This window comes from Copadichromis virginalis, linkage group LG4 (assembly GCF_057382275.1).
Source record: "Copadichromis virginalis isolate Kocher_CV1m ecotype Utaka linkage group LG4, C_Virginalis_male_GT1.1, whole genome shotgun sequence".
In the NCBI taxonomy this organism is placed as follows: domain Eukaryota; kingdom Metazoa; phylum Chordata; class Actinopteri; order Cichliformes; family Cichlidae; genus Copadichromis; species Copadichromis virginalis.
In genome coordinates this window covers 35676195-35699058 of record NC_140621.1, presented here as the reverse complement: position 1 = coordinate 35699058, position 22864 = coordinate 35676195, and the positions used below count along the sequence as shown (strand labels likewise).

At 47.0% G+C, this 22864-nt stretch overlaps 2 protein-coding genes across 4 annotated transcripts in view; both read left to right on the top strand.

Annotated features, from left to right (window-relative positions):
- The first annotated feature begins 5723 nt into the window (after positions 1-5723).
- On the top strand, positions 5724-6515 carry st6galnac2 (ST6 (alpha-N-acetyl-neuraminyl-2,3-beta-galactosyl-1,3)-N-acetylgalactosaminide alpha-2,6-sialyltransferase 2). The gene is made up of 2 exons (XM_085455193.1): positions 5724-5819; positions 5988-6515. Exons 1-2 carry the CDS (start codon positions 5767-5769, stop codon positions 6229-6231), a joined length of 297 nt encoding a protein of 98 aa, XP_085311319.1. The 5' UTR covers positions 5724-5766; the 3' UTR covers positions 6232-6515.
- A 4562-nt stretch (positions 6516-11077) lies between these two features.
- caskin2b (CASK interacting protein 2b) overlaps positions 11078-22864 on the top strand; it is a 55176-nt gene continuing 43389 nt past the window's right edge. For all 3 annotated transcript variants that reach the window (XM_085455191.1, XM_085455190.1, XM_085455189.1), the window contains exon 1: positions 11078-11288. In XM_085455191.1, the coding sequence (XP_085311317.1) occupies positions 11195-11288 (94 nt within the window). In that variant the 5' untranslated portion in view covers positions 11078-11194. The remainder of the gene's footprint in view (positions 11289-22864) is intronic.

Sequence of the window (22864 nt, the reverse complement as noted above, 5' to 3'; positions counted from 1 at the left end):
TGCCGCCCCAGCAGACCACGCCATAAAAGATAGCAGAAGCCACAACAGAGTCATAGAAGGTCTTCAGGAGTGGGCCCTCCACTCCAAACGACCTGAGTCTCCGCAGCAGGTACAGCCTGCTCTGCCCTTTCCTATAGAGGGCGTCTGAGTTATGAGTCCAGTCCAGTCTGTTGTTCAGATGAACACCAAGGTACCTGTAGCTGTCCACAGCCTCAATGTCCATACCTTGGATGTTCAGTGGTTGCAGTGGAGAATGCTTGTGCCTGCGGAAGTCTACCACCAGCTCCTTGGTTTTACTGGCGTTGATCTGGAGGTAGTTCTGCTGGCACCAGTCCACAAAGTCTTGGGTCAGACCTCTGTACTCCTTGTCGTCCCCATCAGTGATGAGGCCGACTATTGCAGAGTCATCAGAGAACTTCTGCAGGAAGCACTGGGTGGAATTGTGGGAGAAGTCTGCAGTGTAGATGGTGAAGAGGAACGGAGCCAGAACCGTTCCCTGTGGGGCCCCCGTACTGCAGACGACCCTGTCCGACACACAGCCCTGAGTCCTCACATACTGTGGTCGGTCGGTGAGGTAGTCCAGGATCCAGGTAGTGAGGTGATGGTCCACTCCAGAGTTCTCCAGCTTGTCCTTCAGAACCGAGGGAAGAATGGTGTTGAAGGCACTGGAGAAATCAAAGAACATGATTCTCACAGTGCTTCCAGCGGTCTCCAGGTGAGCGAGGGAACGATGTAGGAGGTGAATGACGGCATCATCCGCTCCAATGCCAGGCTGGTAGGCAAACTGAAGTGGGTCCAGTGATGAGCTTATTAGGCGCCGAAGCTGAGCCAGGACCAACCGCTCCAGGGTCTTCATCAGGTGGGATGTCAGAGCCACCGGCCTGTAGCTGTTGAGGTCCTTGGGGCGTGAAGTCTTTGGCACTGGTACAACACAGGAGGTTTTCCAGAGCTGTGGGACTCTTCCCAACCTCAGGCTCAGGTTGAAGAGGTGCTCCATCACCCCACACAGTTGGTCCGCGCAGGACCTGACGACCCTCGAGCTGATGCCATCTGGACCCGCTGCCTTCTTGCCATTAATCCTCCTCAGTTCCCTCCTAACCTGGGTGGTTGAGAGAGACAGGCTGGAGCCTTGTGTTGAGTGTGTATTGGATGCTGTTGTTGGGGGTGGGGGGAAGTGAGCAGGGTGAATAGAGGAGGTGTGAAGTGTCTGAGGTGGAACAGCAGCAGTGGGGGTGGGTGAGTCTGCAGCCGATGTTGCAGACTGCCTCATGGCTGAGTCAAATCTGTTGAAGAAATGATTCAGTTCATTTGCCCACCTCACATCCCTCCCAGGCAGAGAGTTCTGCTGTTTGTGGCCCGAGATGGTTCTGAGGCCTCTCCAGACTTCACCAACGTTGTTTTGTTGAAGCTGGTTCTCCATCTTCTGCCTGTAGCTCTCCTTCCCATTCCTTATCAGTCCCCTCAGCTCTCTCTGCACCCTTTTCAACTCCTCTTTGTCTCTGGATTTGAAGGCCCTCCTCTTCTGCTTGAGGACGGTTTTAATTTCTGGGGTAATCCAAGGTTTGTTGTTGGAGAAACACCGTACAGTCCTGGTAGGTACGGTGTTATCCACACAGAAGTTTATATAGTCAGTAATGCATGTAGTAAGGCTGTCGATGTCCTCTCCATGGTCGTCACAGATCACCTCCCACACAGTCGACTCAAAACAATCCTTAAGAGCCTCCTCGCTGTCCTCTGACCATCTCTGCACTGTGCGGGTGGCTGGTGGCTCCCTGCGCACTAAGGGCTCATACACAGGGACAAGGTGCACCAGGTTGTGATCAGATCTGCCCAGGGGAGGGAGAGGTGATGAACTGTATGCCTCTTCTGCATTGGCATACAGTAAGTCCAGTGTTTTATTGACTCTGGTTGGGCAGGTCACATACTGGGTGAAGGTGGGCAGTGTGGAGTCCAGTGAGGCATGATTGAAGTCCCCTGATATTATGAGAAGGGCTCTCGGAGATTGTGTTTGCAGTCTGCTGACCACTGAGTGGAGAGAGTCACAGGCTGCATCCGCGTTGGCCGAGGGGGGGACATACGCTGTTATCGCGATAACATGCGAGAACTCCCGGGGCAGGTAGTACGGACGCATGCTAACGGCTAACAGCTCAATGTCTCTGCTGCAGAGTTGCTCTTTTACAGTGATGTGCCCAGGGTTACACCATCTGTCGTTCACAAAAACTGCCAGTCCCCCTCCTTTCCTCTTACCGAATAGAATAGAAAAACAAAAAATAGTGCAGTTATCATAAATATGCTCTGAAATAATCATGTCCAGAAAATACATGAATGCAATTCTTTCAAAGGTAACAGTTGTCATCTTCAACAAATTGTAAACATTCAACAAATGTGCAGTTGCATGCAAACAGAAAAACATTTTTACATTTTGGCAAATATACCATCCAGGTTGTGTTCAAATACAGCTTATTTGTATCAAAGCTTGTCGTTATATATATAAAGTGGAAAATCAGAAATTTCAGCACATATAAGCAGTTCATATTCGTTTGATCTTTCTGCTGCATAAAAATGGTCCTCGAAGCAGCTGACGTTCAGAATCCTCACAAACATGAAGACAGACTCATTAACAGCCTGTGGCAAGACATGAGTGACTTCACCAAACAAAGGCTCTCCTCTAAAGTCTCTTACAGTGTTGGGGAGTAACGGAGTACATGTACCGCCGTTACCTATTTAAAATACGAAATATGAGCATAGCTGGACTGGCCCGGTGGGCCGATGGTGATTTTTCGTTTTTATGGGCCGATGGGGTTTTTTTTTTCGTTTTTTCCGTAACGGTGTAAACAGTGAAAGGTGGAGGATTGGCCAGATGAAGGGAGGTGTGTAAAATAACTCAGTTGTTTGGTGGTGGCTATGGCAGAGCTTCCACAGATTCAGTAACATTAGCAAGTGGTGGAGGCAGCAGATGCAACACGCTGGCAGGTGGATGAGGGAAAGGCAGGAGCAGAGACCCGAGGCGGTGAACTGAACTTCAGGTAAGAAGTTATGACCTGCAGTCTCTCTGGTCAGATATAAACCAGGTTTAGGTGGAGTTTATTTTTGTTGTGCTGACTTTTTACAGTCAGTTACAATAAGTCGTACTGCGTGAGCTAGCATGACGGAGTTTATATACAGCTGGGCGGGTGCTGTGATGTTACTGATAGTGAACTTTATTTATCTTATTTTATTCATAAGGTTAATTATTAGAGTTTCCAACCGTCCTGTAAAAAACTGAATCGTCTGCATTCAGAGAAAATATTACCCGTGTCATGTTGAGCTGAAAAAGAACAGTTTGTCCCGGACTTCAGCTGCAATGAAAAAGACACAAAGCTGGAGTTATTCTGTCTTTGCTGCACAGCTGCCTCTTCATCCTCCCCCCTCCCTCTCCTGTTTCTACTTCAATCATGAAACTGATCAATGATCAGCTGATCGGCTCTCTTGTTTGTTTATCGCTCACTTTGCGCCAGAAAGAGGAAACCAGCTGTCATGGTCCTGGGTCTTTTGACCCAGTGTTTTAAGTTTGAGTTTATTTTGTTCATTAGGTTATCTAAGTTCATTTGGTTATTAGACTCCTTGTGTTTTCTTCCCCTGTATTTAAGCTTCCCCTCACCCTTCATGTTTCATGCTGTCTTATGTTCATGTCTTATGTTATCAAGTTTGTATTATCATGCCTAAGTGTTTCTAGTTCTTATTATTTCCCCCTCCGTTTCCAACCATGTTAAATCTCCCCTGCTCTTCATGCGTTTCATGTCTGTGTCTTACGTTGTCAAGTTCTGGTTGTCGTGTCTAAGTCTGCATGTTTCCTGTTTTATTTTGAAAAGGGGTCTTGTGTTCTGTGCTCATGCGGTTAGTTTTACTCTTGCCTGTGCATCATTATGTTTATCCTAGTCAGCTGTTTCATGTGTCTCCACTTCCCCTAATCACCTCCTGTGTATTTAAGTCCTCTGTTTTCAGTGTGTGATTGTTCAGGTCGTCTGTTGTCCACGCCATGTTTCCGATGCCATGCTTCCAAGTTTCTTGTCTAGGTTTTTCTTATTGTTTGTTTAGATTCCCCAGTTTAGGTTTGTGTTAATTTTGCTTCAGTTTGCCTTGCCCTTTGTTTGTACCTTTTCTACCAGCCATATTAAACGGCTCGCCTTTTGTTAACATTCCAAGTTCTGTTCCCTGTTCCTTGGAGGCTGCGTTTTGGGTCCTTTTCTCAATTCATACAGTCTGCCCTCGCCAGACTGTGACACCAGCAGATGTCGCGCTAAACAACAGCAGCACGTTTAAGCTTGATCAGCTGTTGTTAGAATGTATTTAATATTAATTTCTAGTATCAGCTGATGTTTGCTGGAGCCACAGCTGTAAAGCTGCTGGTCATGATGTCGGTTTGGATATGTGGTGAGAGGGAAACATGAAGATGAAACCAGGAGATGTCCTTACTGAACCATCAGAGCTGTGATGGAGAAACAGGTTTACCTTTTAGGTGACATGGATGAGTTGAAGTTATGAACTGTTTCTGAGAGACAAATAACACCAGGATCCTTTTCTAAGCAGCTGACAGCTGGTAACTGTGCAGGGGCGGGTCTAGCAAAGTGTTGCCAGGGGGGCAGGTAGGGCATTAACAGGGAGAGGGGGGCACAAAGAAATACTTTCTTATTCTCATTTAAAATGTCTCGCTTTTAATAAATAATTATCTGAATCTTACAACAAACGTTTTCATCAATGCATAGAAATCCATTATTGTACATAGTAATTTTTTTAGGGTCCCATCATAATTTCTTCAGTAAGTACTGTACATGATGCCAGTATTTTCCCACACTTTCTAGATTCTGCACCAGTGCTGTGTGTAAAATGCATCAAAAAGTCAGTTAAGTTTTATTCTTTCTCACCTGTCTTTCTGTCTCCTTTCACTTTTTAAAGGTTGCCATGTCAGAAAAAATATTTTTGATGTGGCAAATGAATGGTTTATGAAAATATATCTAAATCTGTCATCAGTAATCTGTAATGACCATGTCTCACCTCTTCTCTGTCTTAATTTCAGGTTTTCACCATGTGTTGTAGATAGTTCAGGAGGTTAACTCGACCAAGCAGTCTGCTTCCAGGTACTGTTTAGAATAGCAGAACAGGGAGGATGGTGTAGGTTTAAGTTTATTAGACTGATGCATGTATACCAACAAGACCGGTCTGGGTCCTTCTGCAGGTCCGTGAAGCTTCAGGTGTTTTCGGTCCAGATTACAGACAGAGGAACAGAAACAGTCATTTTATTTTTTCAGTCGTGCTTGTGCTCGGCTCTTCAAAATAAAGTTTCATCTCTTTGCGTTCACATGGCTCAGCGACACACTGATGATGTGACGATGTGATCAGACATGTTCCTGATGTCATTCCTGTGAAGGAGTGAAGGAATTGTCATGACGGTGTGTCACCTGCAGGTGGCGACGTTGGCTCATGCTGGCCGTGCTGAGCAGAGCTGATGCTCTCACTGAGTTTTTGTTGTGCTGCTGTCACTAAACCAGATCTGCTGTTTCCTGCAGACCCTGGGAGCATTTTGGCCACCAAGCAGCTGAAAACTTCAGGTTCCTCCACCCAGGCTTCATCTCCTACGTGACACACAAGTAAAGCACCACCTGTGATGAATTATCAATCATCTGAAATCGGGCCGGTGGGACGCTCGGGTTAAAATAACATCTCCGCTTCTTTCTCAGTTTCCTGTCGTCGCCTCGGCTGGCTGATGTCAGGGTTCGTGAGACGTACATGCTGAGCACCGGTGCTCTGATGCTGATGTGGGACTTCCACTCTCTGATGATGTAATCATCTTTCACGTTGATGTTCAATAAACGTCCATAAATCGTTTCAGTGGGTTTAGGGATCATTACCTCCTCGTCCTCAAGAATGCTGCACCTTATTTTAAAAAGTTCAAACCCACATCAGGTGTCAAAGACTGAAACCTGGGGGACTTCCTGTTTGTCCTGCAGGTTTCTGCCTTCGGTTTCCTCACAAGGAAGGAACTATGCCTCATTCTCCGATCATTACTACGACTCTGTCTGGAGGCCTCTGAACTTCTACGCCAACCACGACCCGCCGATGGAGGAGCTATCGTCAGAGGATCATCATGCTGTACCAGAGGAGCGCAGACAGCTGAGGGAGGTGCAGAAGCGGCTCTGCTCCTGGTCTGGTTTTTGTGGGGACCTAAAACCTTCTCACTGTTTTATGCTTTAGTGTTTCCTAAAGAGAAACAAAAACTTTCACATTCAGGTTTTTCTTTGTTTTGCTCCAGAATATATTTAGAGAAGAAAATTATGAAAAATTAAGGAGGATCCATGATTTCTCATCTCGTCTCACCTGTCCTATTTTATTCTATTTTATCTGATCCTATTCCATTGCTTTTGTCTTAATTTTTGATGCACTTAACTTGTACTGTCCATTTTCTGCTGCGACAAAATAATTTCCCACATATGGGACTAAGAAAACTTTATCTTATCTTTCCTCTTTACAAAAACGCTGATGCCTTTATGAGATTACAGAAATCATCTGAACTGCAGGTTCCTGCAGACACAGAATATTTCTGTCACACAGAGGAAAACTATAAAGAAGGCGAACGTTGGTTTCTGCCATACTGCACTATGCATTACTATAGTAACCTCAAAGAGCCATATTATTGGTCAGATCATTAAAGTTGCTCCAAAAGGCTGCTACTCCTGGTCCAGTGGTCCAGTTCAGGTAAAGCTAGCAAACAGCTGGCAGCTACATCCGCCTGTGCTGCCATCCACCTGCCAGTCATAGAGGCCACGCCCCTAAAAACACAAACTTTGATACAATTTAAACAGGTGAGTTATAAATACGTCATCATTTTTAATTATCTACAGAGGATAACGTGTTTGTTTCTGCTGTAAACTTTTGACATGGGAGTCTATGGGAACTGACTCACTGCTGCCTCTGCTGGGCGTCAGAGGAACTGCAGCTTTTGGTGCTTCATTTTTCTATTTTACTTTTTTTCTAATTAGTTATATAAATATTTTCAGCCTTGTTTAGCTCCTCCTATTTAAGTGTCAGATATAAACGTGGAGCGGGTGAAGGAAAGATGAAAGTGAAGAATAAATGCTGGACTGTGTAACGGAGTGATGATGAAGTTCATAACACGATCAAACACAAAACACGGCTTTGACTTAAATCCTTCACTGTTTCTGTGAAGTGAGGAGTAACGCTAGGAGGGTCTCAAGTTTTCCTCAGTGTACCGAAGCAGAGGCAGAACCCAACAGGAAAAAGATGACTTTGGTTTTCAAAATAAAAGAGTCAAGCTTTATATGTAATATTTTTCTTTTCTGTGGGTCAGTCTGTGTTTGTCCAGGACTTTGAACACAATAATGAATCTGCAGCCAAGTCTAATATTACAGCTGCAATAAGGAATATTAAAGCTTAAAAATGTACCTGCTGAGAATTTTATCATTAGCTAATCTTTAATGGGAAAGCATAAAAAACAGAATAATCCCTCACATAACTTTCTTGAACGTATTCAGATTGATTGTTTTTGTCTGAACTCTGAATACCTATGAAATAACACAAAGAATCAGCTGGAAGCTGAACATTTGGCTTGGAAAGACAGTTCTGGCAGCAGTTTAATCAGATCATTGAAATTAAAATTTGTCCTGTTATAAACGTTTCTGTTGGGAAATGTTGGGATTGTGACAAATACAGGCCTACATTTAATTACTCAATAATTTTTAGTCTGAACCCGAAAATACACAAAATTCCATACAGGCTTTGACTGAGTGAACTCATGAATCAGCTGCCGAAACAGGTTAAATAGCTTAAATGAAGTGGAACAGCTCTGAGAAATAAAATAGAATATGAGTCTTACAGATTTCTATTATCACTCTTGCTCTGCATAACAATAAATAAAGTAGTAGTAGTAAAACTATTTAAAAATGTATAATAATACTAATAATGATTCTACTACTACTACTACTAATAATAATAATAATAATAATACCCAAAATTGGGAAATTACCACCTCAAAGCAGCTAAAACTAGAAATAAATATAAAAAAAGATCTTAGATAGGTAAACTTTTTTTTTACCTGAACTACCTGAAAATACACAAAACCTCATCAATAATTCAAAATGTAAAAAAAAAGCTAAAAAAAAAAAAAAACCCCTAAAATTATAATTTAACAATTTAAAACCATTTTCAGGTTTATTTTGAAAATCTTGTGCGGAAGTTTGGCGCTGCGTTTACGGAAACTTGACACCGTCGAGAGATTCGGGAGAATCCAGCGGAGAGAATGTGGCATTCAGGGAGAGGAGGGAAGACAAGATGAGCGACGGCAGCCGGAGGGCCGTGTGAAGTACCAAAGTCCGAAATCTGGATGAAAGTCTTGTGGGGGGGTTTTCCTGCGTGGGGGTGAAACTTTCATCTGACGCTCTTGGAAGTTTATAAAAACGCGTGGAAACGGGATTTTCCTGGAATACTAATGCGCGGATAAACGCTACTTTGGAATCTTCCTGAACACCGACGCCGTGTCCGTTAAATGTCGGGGATTAAAAAGTTTCTGCGTGTTTACTGAAGAGGCGGTAAGTCTCGAGTCCACTTATCGTGAAACGATGTTTCTTTTAAAGCTGTAAATGCGGTAAAAGTGACCCGTTAGGTAAGTCGGGTACAAAGGTCGGCGGTGTGTTTACATGCCAGCTCCTCGCCACACGTCGAGTCCCCGTCACGCTGTGGACATTTACACGAGTTTATTGCTAATCTGCCGAGTTAATGTTATATTAATAGAAACTTTCTAATGTGTGGACACTGGTCTCCAGTTCGGCTCGTGTTTACATCAGCAGGGATCTCTTTAATGCTCCAAAGTCGGTGATAGATGTGGACAACGGGGCTCGCTTTATTACTAAATCGTGAGTTTGTGAAACCTTACAGAGCAGTGTTGATAATATGTTCGTGTCTGAGTTGAACATCAGGGGACGTCTCATGAATATGTTCCGCGTACTTTATGATGATGCTTTTATAGAAAGAGCACTTTTAAATGGAGTCTGCGTGTTAAATGCTCCGAGCAGTCGATCCTGCAGCAGCGCAGCTTGACTTCAGACTAATAACTGTCAAGTGATTCGTGTTTGCGGTAATAAAATGATTTATTTAGCTCCACCGTGGAGTCCCCGCAGTGTCTCAGAGAAATTTATGTGCGTTGTTGCTCTTGTCATGAGTGCAGCGAGGAAAGCAAACGCAAAGGGGGGACGTGATGGGTGTAAATGGGAATGACAGCTCTGCTTAGGCCCTGTGCTCCTCTGTGGCAGCCTGGTTATGTAAGAGGGGAGCAGGGAGCTCAGTGGTGTGTCGGGACTGGCTGCAAACACTCCCCAAAACACTCTTTCTGTTTATGTGGCAACAGAGTTTGTGAGGCCAGGCTGGTGTTTCAGGCAGAGCCGGGGACCGACCCGCTCTGCCAGCCTCCTCCTCCTCCACCCGTGTGTCTGAGGCTGCGAGGCCACTGGCCTGGAAGAGTTTAAGTAGAGCTCAGATGAAGTCACGTCCACAGTGAGTGCCCAGAGGGGAGCAGCGAGCCGGCCCACTCGTCACACACTCGCAGTCAGGTGACTTTGTGAAAAATGAGTTTGGTGTGTTTACACAGCAGAGGCAGCCGGCGAGTGTGTGTGTGTGTGTCTGTGTGTGTGTGTGTGTGTGTGTGTGTCTGTGTGTGTGTGTGTGTGTCTGTGTGTGTGTGTGTGTGTGTTTGCTGAGCTGTAATTAAACCGAGCTCTCATGTGGCAGCAGGTTAAACTCTCACTCAGCCCGAGCTCGCAGCTTACCTGGACAGGTAAGTCCCGCTGTACGACACGGCGCTGCAGATGCAAAAGATTCAGGAAATGTTTATTTCTGACATATGACAGAATACATGTGTGCAAATGAGAGGGAGAGACAGGTGAAAGGTGAACACGGAGGGAGCAGAGGTCCTGGGTGAGCTCAAACACCAGGGGTCAGCCATCGGAGGAGGGTGCAGGCAGGTGGAGAGGAGGGACAGAAGGGGAGGAGCAAGAGGGGAAAGAAGGTTTAAAGATGGTTTGGAGACGGAGGAGGCCGAGCTGAAGATGTTGGACAGCAGGGACAGGGTCATAAATGAGGCCATCAGAGGGGCAGCTCAGAGTCAGGGAGGCTGAGACGGTCTGAGCGTGTGCAGAGGAGGGAAAAGGAGGACCTCAGAGGAGAGGATGCTGCGATACGAGGAGCTGATTGGATGTGGCGAAGAAGAAGAAGCAGGTTGTCCTCGTGCTCTGGTTTCACAACAGATGTTTGCAGGAGTGGCTGAGGTCTGTTTCTTTGCAAAAGTGTGAGTGATTCCATCATGTGCGCTTTATGATGTGAGGAGGAACGTGCGCGCGCAGCCAGGGTAGTGTTGATGGTGTTCATGCCCTGAGGCCGCAGCAGCGTTAAAGCAAATCACTGCACAGGCTCAGGAGCACCGCAGGGACCGCCCACCAACAAAAACCAGTGAAACAGCCGTAACCCCCAGCATCGTCCCCGGGTCCGAGCTCAATAATGATGGACTGCACTGTCCCTCAGTCTGACCAATCAATGAGGGGACATCAAGGACAGCGGGGACAAAGTTTTCCTTGTGCACTTAATAAACAGTGTAATGTGTGTTCACAGTAAAAGTGATAGGTGTGTTCACATGTTAGTGGTGCAGCGCTGCAGTGTGTGGTGATGTCACCAGGTCTTCCCAGCATCTCGCTCCTGATGCTGGCGCCCTCGTGAGCGCACCTGTGCTGTGTTTGGCCTGAGAGCTGCAGCGCTGTAGCCTGAGCTCAGATCGATCGGTCGTGCAGCTGTCAGAGTTTTCACACTGCTTCCTGTGCGACGCCTCTGAGGCATGAACTGATCTGTTTTTCTCGTTTCAGGCTTCCACACAGCCCCCACCCCCCGCCGACCCTGGAAATAACAACTGCCTGAAATAAAGAGAGCGGGAAACTAAGCTGCAGAGATCTTTCTCTCCTTTTATCTCTCCTGGTGCTCAGAGGAAACCTCACCGAGGAGTTTTTATCTTCACTTTGCTTCCTGGCTGTCAGCTGAGGAAGTGGAGGTCTCACCTGAGGCAGGTGCACGTCTCCGGTGCTCAGCATGAGGCCCTGAGGAGGCAGCGGGATTTACTGTGAAGCTGGTTGGATTTTAAGGAGGAGGAGGAGGAGGGAGCATGGGGAAGGAGCAGGACCTCCTGCAGGCGGTGAAGAGTGGAGACCTGCTGTCCACCCAGAAGCTGCTGTCCAAGCTGAAGACCAACAGGAACAGTAAGTACGCCGGAGCCGATTATTCAAAACAGACACTCAGAAAACGAATCAAATGTCTGAGCTGCTCGTGTAAGTGGGGCGAGGTAAAACTGATCTAAGGTCAGACGCATCCCAACATCGACCCGTCGCACCATCAAAGTCAAAGAGCTCCTGTTTCTGTTAACATGGGACGTGTTTAAACATGTTTCTGTCCTGCTGTGACTAAAATCAGAGTTTATGGCGTTCTGATTTTGTTACACACTTTAGATGAACGTGGGAATGCTTTTTTCTCTGCACTCGTGGCTACGGCTCGGCCATATTATACCGTTCACGGTAATACCGCTACAGTGTTAGGCAATGATAAGAAAATGAAATACGGCGATAGAATATGGGCATGCGCAGTGCCTTTGTTTTCATACGCTAACTAACGGCCGAAAAGCATGGCGGCGACGGAGAATGAGAAGGAGAAAGCGGATCGTTGAGTGAAACAGATGAACCAGAACTGGTTTGTAAAAATGCTGCAACTTCAGGTTTAGCTTTCGTCTGTCAGATACACAACAAAGCAGATTTTTTTTGTAGAACATGCAAGCGGCCGTCGTTATTGCTGTACTTGTTGGACTAAGGTGCTCGTAAATCTGGGAGTAATCTGGGTCCTAAAGTCAAACGGCCACTGCAGCATCACTGAGAGTTAAACTGTCTAAATTCTTTCATCTTTAATAAAATGATCAGCGTTGCTGCTTTACCAGGTATAACGATGAAGTTTAACATCCAGGCAACCATGAAAACAGAATTCATTACATTTAACGGAGTTAGAAGTTAACAGGAAGTTAGCTTGCTAGCTTCGCTAGTTACCTGAGCATGATATAGCATGTTCTGACTGAGAGATTTCTGAAAAAAATCAAACGTACAGCTCTGCTATCACTTCCAACATAAATGAAGACAGGAAACTAAACAGCAGTGACGTTTGTAGGGTTACTGAAGTTGGGCTAGCTGCTATATAATGATGTGCTACGTGATCGCTAGCGACACAGCTATGTTAGCATAACATAAACAGTGAAGCTGGAGGACGAACACTAACACTTTTCCACTTATAAAAGTTAACGTGAAGGTTCCTGATAGTTAGAGACAAATGTAATCGCATGGCAGGATGCTGTAAACGGACCAAACTTCAGTCAGGAGAACAACTGAGATAATCCATCCACAATACGAGGTTAGTCATTAATATACTGCAACAACATGGGAATAGAGCAGCTGCAGAGAATTCAACATTAATGAATCAATGGTACAGAAGTGGAGGAAGCAAGAAGAATGAGCTGAATAAAGTTTGATTTATCTGACTGCTTTGTTTTGCTTAACGTGCCTTATATTCCCGTGCACCTTATGGTCCGAAAAATACATATTTGACTTTTTTATTTGGCACACTGCAGTTTAATGTTGCAAAGCTCCTCTTTTTAACTTCAGTGGATATTATACATGGTTAACTCAGGATATGTCAGCACATTTATATAGCTTTAATGCACATAAAAACAGCTGCTTGTTTAAGTGAAATAAATGGATGTTTTTTTGCACTAGTAAAGTTGTGGAGTTGTATTTTGTCTCGCATCAGTTATATCGTCAATTATATCGTTTTTGCAAATTTTCAAATATATATCGTGATAAATATTTTTGCCCATATCGCGCTGCTCTACTGGTGGCCTTTCTCAGTAACAAACGTAAAGAAACTGAATCACGGCATCGGCTTGTGTCATAAAGCTGCCGACTGTGCAGGGTCGTCACAGGGCTCGGAGAGGCTCCTGCTGCTGTCACACAGACTGAAAGTCTCCGGACGGTGATGCCGGCGTTTCCTCTAACAGCAGCTCAGATGTGGAGGAAGCACTTTTGCGTCTGTTCTCTTGCGTCGGGTTTTTGGGGTTTAAGTGTTTTCATGTCAGTGGAAAGTGTGAAACCAGAGCTGACCCAGATACCTGCCGTGGGTTCGGCTTTCTCTCATCAGACGCTCCTCAACACTGGCTTCGCTGACAAACTGAACGAAATGACTTGACCTAAGGATCCGCAGTGCATCGCACAAACGTGTGCGCTGTGGGCCGTAGCACACGTTCACTTATTCTCCACAAACGTGTAAACTGTGCTGCCTTCACAGTGTGGAGCATCTGCAGGCTTTTGCACACGTCTGTCCCCGAAATTGATGTTGGGAGCACGAGAGAGAACGGCGTCGCAAATCTTGGATACAACAGAAATGTTTGTTTGTAAACACGTTGATTTGGATCTGGTCCATGATGTCAGCCCTGCAGAGCACAGCGCTGAGCTTCGATGGAGACGGGTTACTCAAATCCACACAGACAAAACTTTATGGAGCACAACTTGAATATGCGAGACGTAATCTGCTGCTAAGTTTGGCCTCTTATATCAAAAACCTTTGTGAATATTTCAGCCGTGTTTCAGATAAAAACCTGAAGCTTTCACTTCGTGTTCTTACTCTCAGAAGAACTCAGACTGTAATCACAAGTGTGTGTGTGCGTGATGAGCCTAGTGGTCGAGAGACAGGAGACAGGAAGGGTAACTGGTTAGCAGCAAGTGAACTTTCAGAATAAGAGTGCAGGGGTGGATGAGCATCGCCATAAGACAGGATGTTCCAAAGAAGTCAAACATTTGTTTAGTGTGTGAGTTAAAGGAGGCGCGTGGCTCAAACCAGTGCTGTGTTCGTGTCAGCTGTGTGTGTTTGGTGTTGTTTGCCGCCACAATCACAGTGTCGCGTCATTTCACAGTAACAGGTAATCATGTAGCGTCTCTGAGGGGCGGTTCCCCAGCTCCCTCAGGGAATTCCCGCGCTCTGTCACATGACCCCCACCAATTGTTCTCACCTCGGCGCGCCCGATCCATCACCTGAGCACATCACGCCACCGCTCCTTAAACTGCTGTCTCACAGAGGTCAGATGTCCACTCGCCTCCGTTTTTCGCATTCGTCTGATTTTCAAGTGACCCGGACTCGTCCTCCTGACATCTGGCGCTCTGATGTCGCCCCCGACCGTTATCACCCAAATCACAAGGAGCTCCCAGATGGTGGCCGGCCAGGATTAAGAGGATTTATACTGCTGGTTGGGGGGGGGGGGCTCTGTTTATCTGATGCTGAAGAACCTGCTTCTCAGAGCTCTGATGTTTACAGTCAGCACGCTGACTCTGCACTGCTCTGTTGCTCAGATTAGACCAAGACTAATCCCATAAACTCAGCTCAGGCAGGTCCATCGTTAGTTTGGTGTTTCTGCAGGTTTTGGACGCAGCAGCTGTTGGATCATTTCACAGCGTTATTCACTGTGGGGAAAGTTCCCTTTGTATTAACTGTAAAAATGGAAAGAAAGCTGATCTGAAGCTGCTGCAGAGCGGCAGCGTTCACCGTTTCTTATGTTTGGAGTCGACCCAGTAAACGATCGGGAGCATCGCCCCGTCTGTGCTTTGTGACGGAGCAGAGGAAAAGCCAGAGTCCCTCTCAGTGACTCAGGGGGTTTCGTCTCAGTTATAAAAGCAGACGTGAGTCATGGTCTCTGCGAGGCTGTGTGGCAGCTTAATGGCTCTTTGTAAATAATGTGAAATTAGTCATCGGGAAGCATACAATGCAACGCTGCAGTGGAGCTTTTCCTTCTGGGAAAATCCCGGTTCCCCTGATACAGGTCCTGAGACCTGTGAACGGCCCAGAGAGCGTTTGGCTCCAGAAGAAGGCCGGGTTAGAGCGGAGCGCTCTCGGGTGTCGGGTCCGGGTAAAGCGTGTTTCGTACAGAAGCGTGTAGCGTGCCGGGCTGTGGTGTTCACGTGGTCAGGTGTGCGTGCAGAAAGACTGAGCAGCTCGCTGCTGTGAGGTCACATCGGTGCAGCAGGTGGATTTTTTCATCTTATCTTCCCTGCACTCGTGCTCCACGCAGACTTTTTATCTTCTTCTACATTTCCTGCTGAGCGCCTGTAACTTTCCCCCACAGAGATCACAGCTCTCATCTTAAAGAACTTTCACTTTTTCATTTTGTGCTGCTGATGAAATCTGATGTTTCAATTCTTCGTCCTGAGTCTGAGAGGATTTTAGACCTTTGAACACAGGAAGACCTCGTCTCACAGCATCAGTGTTCTTCTGACTGAACCTGATGTCGCGTAAAGCCGTCAGAAACACAATGGCGAGCGGCGTGTCGGAGGCTCTGCTGGGACAGGGAGCGCGGGGGCTCGTCAGCGCCCACATGCTGCCTGTTTCGTGTTTTATTCAGGGGTTTGGGTTCAAACTCAGCTCAGCCAATCACGCTGATCGCTGCTGGCAGGTCTCCCGTCCTCTTCTGGACTACTTTCACGCTGCTGCTCCTTCAGTTTCCTCCTTTAAAGACGTCTCCTTCTGCTTTCTCGCGCCGGTTCTGGTCTTTATCGGGAGTTTCAGAGCTTTTTAAAAGCACCTCATCAACTTTCTCCCGTCTGCGCTGATGTGTGGAGGAGCTGGAGGCAGGAACAGACTGATGGAAGACGACGAAAACTTGAATGAGAGAGGAGGAAGGATCTAAACAGGAAAGAGCTCTCTCCAAAAATCCCTTTCTCTCTCTGGTGCACAGCTCAGCTGGAGCTGCACCAACGTCGAGTTCAGACGATGTCCATCACATCTCATTACGGTGTCTCTGAGCCATGAAGCCTTTATGTCGTCTCCTAACCTCACAGACGCACGTTTGTTGTTTGTTTCTATAAATTTGGCAAAAATTGACCCAAAGGCGTCGAGCCTGAGCAGGAAGCGTCAGGTCGGACCGGATTCTCACTGCCGTTAACGCCTGTAAACCTCAGAGACACCCGGGATTCGCAGTCACGATGATCCTCGCTTTTCCTGCTGACAGGTGGGAATAAATGAGTTGCGGGTCGTTTGAAGCGGGAAGCATTTCAGGGCTTCACACGGTCGCGCTGATCCAGCTTTCCTTTGCTCGCTGCTCTGAGGCGGAGGTTGGCACATACAGCGGGCTGTTTGTGCAGCCAGGCGCTCGAACGAACACCAGACTTTTAAAGTGAAGGGTTAATGAGCGGGAATTTTTCACTCTGCTCCACAGCGATTTGAGGGGAAGTGTTAAAAGCTTTCAGACAGTGCGTGAAATTCTTGCTCTGTGTTTGAGCTGCTGTTGTTTGCCGATCGTACCTCTGAAAAGAAGCGCAGGAACAAAGCTCCTGTGTTTGGGGCCGAGGGGCCCCTCAGGACCCCTGGCTGTCAGGGGTTTTAGTCCTAATGGGAAGAAACATGGAGAAGCCTTACTAAGGTTTTATTTTTCTTTAAACTGAAGGCCTTGCTCAGAGTAGAAGTCAACATAACTGAGAAACAGGAGGCAGCTGGTGGGGTGGGGAAATCCTGCCCACCGGGACGTTTCCCGGAGCCTGCTGGTCATTTCTGCTGGAAATCGTCAACTTGACCAGCGATTTTGTGGCGGCCGTTTCAGAATCCACAAATCTGCATTGCACTCAGAGCACTTGGGCAACATAGACGTGCTTCACCAAAGGACAGAGTCCAAAACCTGGAAACGCGTCACCTGATGAAATGGCTGATCCACACCTGAATCCAGTCCAGAACCAGGAGCTGAACCCTGCCAGCCTGTCTCACAGTGCTTTAGGTCGGACATGAAATAGATCTGCATACTTAAAGATAATAATTTGAATATCTGGCTTCGCTCTGTATCTCCTGCTTATTAAAAGCTGTAACTGTTGCAAAGTAAATTTAAAAAATGTAATAACTGAATTAAAAGCTGATTAAACAGAATCAACAGTCAGCTGATCGGTGAGTCGTCCGTGTGCTGATGAAAACAGATATTGTGATGCTGAATCATTTGTCTGGAAGAATGTAAATACAGAATATTAGAGGACCTGAAACGGAGCCCTGCGGAACACCACAGCTGTTCATACATGTGCTGCGTCCCATCTAAAGATAAAGACGTGATCATATCAGTAAACACTGATGTGATTGATATCTAAGGCCTATAAGTGAGTTTCTTTGCTGCCTTGTGGTTGGTCAGTTACAGATATTCGCCACTCAGTCCAGAGAGCATCTTTTAATCAGCGGGTGTCTCCTCCGTCGGCCCACCAGAGCAGCCGCGACTCGTTTCCTGAGTGAAAGGCTGTAACTCGGCTCCTTGCTTTTTGCATAAACACCTTCTCCACAGTAATGAGACCGGTGTCTTCCAAAATAACCCGCCTCTGAGCGCGCTCACAGCAGCGGGGCAGGAAGCTGTAATGGTTCTGTCTTCACTTTTTATAGAGGCGTTTGAAATGGAAACGAGACCATAATGAATTTGGTCTGAGGCTACGTCCTGCGCAGCGGGCTGCAGGCTGCTGGAGCTTTTCTTTATTTGCTGTTACGTAACAGATGTTCTGCACTGCGCTCTCTGCTCGGCCGCTTTCCTCTTTTGTGAGTTTCAAGCTCGATTCTTTTCTTTATGTCCGTGCAGCTCAGGGGTCGCTGAAGGATGGCACGCACGTTTCCAAGTGTTCCTTGTCCTCTCAGCTTCAGTGCTGTAAAGACGTCACGGAGGCTCTTCGAGGTCGCTGTGTTTCTGCAGGGTGTGAGGGGCAAAGCACAACAACACAAACACTGCTCTCACCTGTTCTGAGCGGCCACCTGTCCCATAAGCCTTAAAGTTTACCCAGAATGCACTTTGTGAATCAGCCAACATCGTGTGTCTGCATCACGTGACGTGAAACACCGTGGTGGATCCTTTGCATGATGTCACAGCTTTTGTTTTTAGACTGGTTTGCGTGCAGGTTTCCACAGCAGCCCTGTGAGATGTCTGAAAACACAGCAAGCGTATGAATTTCCTCCTAATTAAAAGCGTAAAACTAGGCCACTCAGAAGGGCACATCTTCTGAGGGTCAGTGCCTTATTTTGCAATTTTAAAGCGAGTGAGTGGGATAAACACCTACATTTTTGAAGGTGGCCTCCTCAGTCCCGCTGCTCCGCCTCCATCAGGAGTCATGAAATGGTATTTAGTGTCTTCTTTTATTATTATCTTACTAAATCTTTTGTGCATCTGTGGCTCCAGTCTGCTCATTAACAACTGCCTTTTTTGGGGCTGTGGTGCAGCAGCTTTGCACGAGTCACAGTTCAAAATAATCCTTCTTTATCTTATCCTTGGCCTTTGTGCAGCCTTTAAGTTCATCCTGTGTTTAAACACGAGCTGTTTTGGCTCCTCCCCCTTTAAGGACTTCCTCTTTTTAAAGATTGGCTGACTTCTGGAAGCCTGCTGACAAGAACCAGCCATGGAGTGAGTTTCAAGTGCTGGAGTTAAAGTCGGCTGGACTTCTTCAGCTGTTAAGATTACCGTAACCTGGGTGATGAAGAGCCCAGCTCAGGAAACGAGTGTTGGTGTCTGCGTCGTTGTTTCCACATGTCCTTGTTCCTGAAGGATTTCCTGAAGATCATTTTCAGCGCTCTAAAACAAACATAAACAGCCTGGCTGCTTTAGCTCCGCCCCCTGGCTGCTGCTACAGTGGAGGGTGTCGGTGAGGTCAGAGGGGTGATAAATACACAGATCCACAGGTTGTTTTCTGCTCTTAGACGTTAAGAGGTCAGACAGATGAATCTTATATGATCAGCCCAGGCAGAGATATGACGTTCAAACCCTCCGTGTACAAGGGGCAGCCAATCAGAAGAAAGCTGGCTTAAAGGGGAGGAGCTAGAATGCTTTTTTTCTGATTGTATAAAATAAAGAAGGATGATTTTGAAGTGAGTAGATCCCGAGGACCCTACCGGTGCTAACAACGTTCCTGGTGAAATGGCAGATCGGTGCTGAGGAGCTTCCACCTGAAGCCAGCTGTGATCTGTAGCTTGCTTTGAGCCGGGCCTCTGGCAGCAAACCTTCTCAGAGGGAAAAGTTCACAGTGTTGGTCCGACTCTCATTCTGTGCTGTTAGCGAGACTGTCCTGCGTCTGACTTATGAGTTCTGATCTGCCTCTGACTTTGTTTGAGGAACCGTTCCCACCACTGAGCACGAGAGGAATTCACTGCACTCTAATTTAGGTCAGGATTGTGGTGAGATGCTAAAAAACGAGGCTTTATTTTCCTGGCCTGTGCACGTCTGTCCAGATCTGCTCACTCTGACACTTTAACGGCGATAAAAGGCTCAGAGATGAGTGCGGTTTGAGGCCGCCGGCCCAGCGTGAAGTCCCGCTCACAGCTGCGAATTACGAGCTCCAAGTTTTACTCAGTTTTCTGCTTCTCCAGCACCCACTCCCACCCGCCCCCTCAGCCCCTGTGTTGTATCTGTGCCAGCTATTGTCCGTGTAGCAGAGCAGCGTTTGAATGCAGAGGGGAGAATAGAGACGCTGATGTCATGGCGCTGGTATGCAAAGCCCACGGCAGTACCTTCGATCTGCTCGCTGAGGCTGGAATTTGACTCTGGTGAAAACCAGCCGCACACGGAGCGTTTCCTGAAGTCTTCAGCCAAAGAGAGGGAGGCGAGGGAGACCGGCGAGGGAGACCGGCGAGGCCTCGCTGCGCTGCCAGCAGATGCTCGCTCCTGCAGAGAGAAGAGGATGAAGCGCAGTCACACCTTTACGTTGATTAGGCTTTCTCACCTCTGCTGTGGTTCAGGTTCAGGCTTCTCAGGTCACAGCTGTTTCCTTCTCCTGGATTAGCTGGTCATCAGACCGTTAGCTGTCTTCAGCTTTCAGTTTCAGGGTTTGGATAATAATCCTTTGAACATTAAATATCTGCCATCTCAGCAGGCTGGTGCTTATGATACAGGATGTACAGATGTTACACATCGTTTCAGAGGCTGGTAATTCAGCTCTGTGACACTCATACACTTCCCCTCACATACAGGACGTCAGAAGCTCAGAGAGCTAAGGTTTACAAAACTTCTTTAAATAATTCATTATCGGCGATCGTGGCTGAAGAGTTGGGCGTTCGCCTTGTAATCGGAAGGTTGCCGGCTCGAGTCCCGGCTCTGACAGTCTCGGTCGTTGTGTCCTTGGGCAAGTCACTTCACCCGTCGCCTACTGGTGTGGTGGTCAGAGGACCCGGTGGCGCCAGTGTCCGGCAGCCTCGCCTCTGTCAGTGCGCCCCAGGGTGGCTACAATGTAGCTGCCATCACCAGTGTGTGAATGTGTGTGTGAATGTGTGTGTGAATGTGTGGGTGAATGGGTGGATAACAGGTTGTGTAAAGCTTAGGGACGAGTAAAGCGCTGTACAAATACAGGCCATTTACCATTAGCCTTAAAATGTAACATTCATTCACCTCACTGTTAATCATCCACTGGTCATTCCTCCTAAACTCATGGAAATCACATTAGAGCACTAAAGGAAGGCTGCCACGCCCGCTGACCCGACCCCCAACCCCTCAAGACTTCATTCAGACATTAAACCCTCATTCAGTGTTCTCATATTTGTTTTTGTCACCTCATTGATCAATCACAAGTATAAGAATAAAGTGATCTCTGTGGCCTAAACTGTGAATGTCAGTTCATGTAAGTGGAGGCTTGATCGGCCACACAGGAATGCCTGGTCACATGTAGCAGGCTGGAGGAGGTGGTGTACGAGGGAGGTGGTCCTGGTGCTGCGACTGTCCAGATTGAAGGAGGTTTTTGTCAGCGAGGAAAAGAGGAACGGGCGTGGAGCTGAGCTCATATCCCCCCCGAACAATATGTGCCGAGTCCTGAGCCTCCTTCTTGTTTGAGGTTGGGATAGGAAGAGGAACACACACCACGCTCCACCCTGAACCACTTTACTGGGAAAACAGTACTGGAAAGACCGAACAGAAGATCGACGGCTTCTGTCTGTCAGAGCATTTTTAGCTGAAATAAACAGTTCTGAGATAAAATGGCTTTAAAGGGAGCTTTTAAGCCAGTTAGGCTTACAGTTACATTAGATGTAACAGGCAGGACAACCAGTAACAGGCCTGCATGTCCTGTCACCAGTAAAACATGGATAATGTTTCACTGGTAAATACTAATAAAACCCTGCTGTTTAGCACTGCCAGGCTGCATCATTTATGGGATTATTTCGCAAAAAAGTAATCTATTACACATCACATTACTTAAAAGTAATGCAGGACATTACGTCACTACACTGCCGTGAGAGTAACTAGTTACATTATTTCCTTGTTAGTGTATAAAATGAGCTGAAAGGTGTTTCTCATAATTATCAGTTAACTATAAAACCTGAGGCTGCACAATCTGTGCTTCAGTGTTAATGAAAGATGAAGAGCAGCCGGAGGAAAGTAAAGGCTGCTCGTCACTGTTCAGGCTCTGGCTGCTGGGCTGGAGTCTGCATGCTCAGCTCGATAGTCACTTTGGTTCTCAGCTAGCTCAGTGTTAGCTTCGTGTTAGCGTGCTGTCGGTGCAGATGTTTGCAGAGAGCGATGTAATGCTGCTTCTGTGCTGGATTCAATTTGAACTTTGACCTCATGATCTTGTTCTTGCAATAAAAACGATTAGCTTGAGCTCAGTTTAAGTCAGCACACAGTGTGATGTTTTTGTTAAAGTGAGCACATACTCGAGTAATCTCAGCTGCCTCGTGATTAATGCCACCCGGCCCCGTTGGTTTGGCACTCACCAGTGTGTGTTTAAAGCCTGCAGGCTGGCTATAATTAAGCTGTTCTTACACGAGCAGTTTGAAGGAAAGAGTTGTGCTCCGGCACGTCCGAGCCGTTCATTCATCAGCAGCTCTCTGAGGTTTGAGTCTAAACGTGCCTCCTCTGGGACGGCGAGTGTGTCATTAACACGCTGCTGTAATTGAGTGGATGCTGGTGTTTGACTCAGTGTGCAGATGAGCCCCAGGACTGCTCTGCATGTCCAGTCTCTGTGGTGGTGCTGCTCCAGGACGTTGTCATTGCAGACCACCACCCACGGCGGGGTCCCTACTGACCTGGTTGTTTTCTGGCTCTCTCCTTCTGGTGGTCTTACCCCCCCCCCCCCCCTCCCCCACTGTGCTGTGGCTACTTGTAGGTCCCAGGTTATGTGGCTGTGGGGGGGCTGGAGCAATGGAGCTCTGGAGCCCTGTGACGCTGGGTGGGCTCCAGACATTTTCATACTGCTTCCCACATGTCGTGTAAGAAGTGAAAGTGTATGTAATACAGAGCTGATCTAGGAAAAGCAAAAGCATTCAGATCATAGTCCTGGTTGTAAAAGCTTCCTGACAGGATAAAAACACCAGCTGCTGTTATAATGTGAATATTTACTGTTGGCCCACTCCATTAGCTCCACCAGGCCGGGCCCTGCTGCCCCATATATTCATGAGGAGTTTGTCTCCGTGCGGTCCAGCTGCCAGCCGCTCTGGACGCTGCTCAGGCCTGTAGAGTCCTGATCAGCGTCTCCACAGCAGAGTGTGACAGAGGCGGCTGTCAGCGCACTCAGGAAACCATCTCAGCGTCCTCATTAGGCTCTGTTGACTCTGGCCTCTTGGCAAATAGCAACCGAAACACACTTCTAACCCCTCAGTGTGGAAAAAACGAAAGTTCAGGAACCTGCAGACGGTCAGAAATGCAGATTCTCCCTGTTTGATCTGAGGTTCACAGAGCCCGTGATGTCTCACTCGCTCATTTAAAACGCCTTTAACAGCTTTAAGCTCAGTGAGAGTTTTGCTCTGCGCAGGCTGCATCTGTCAGAGT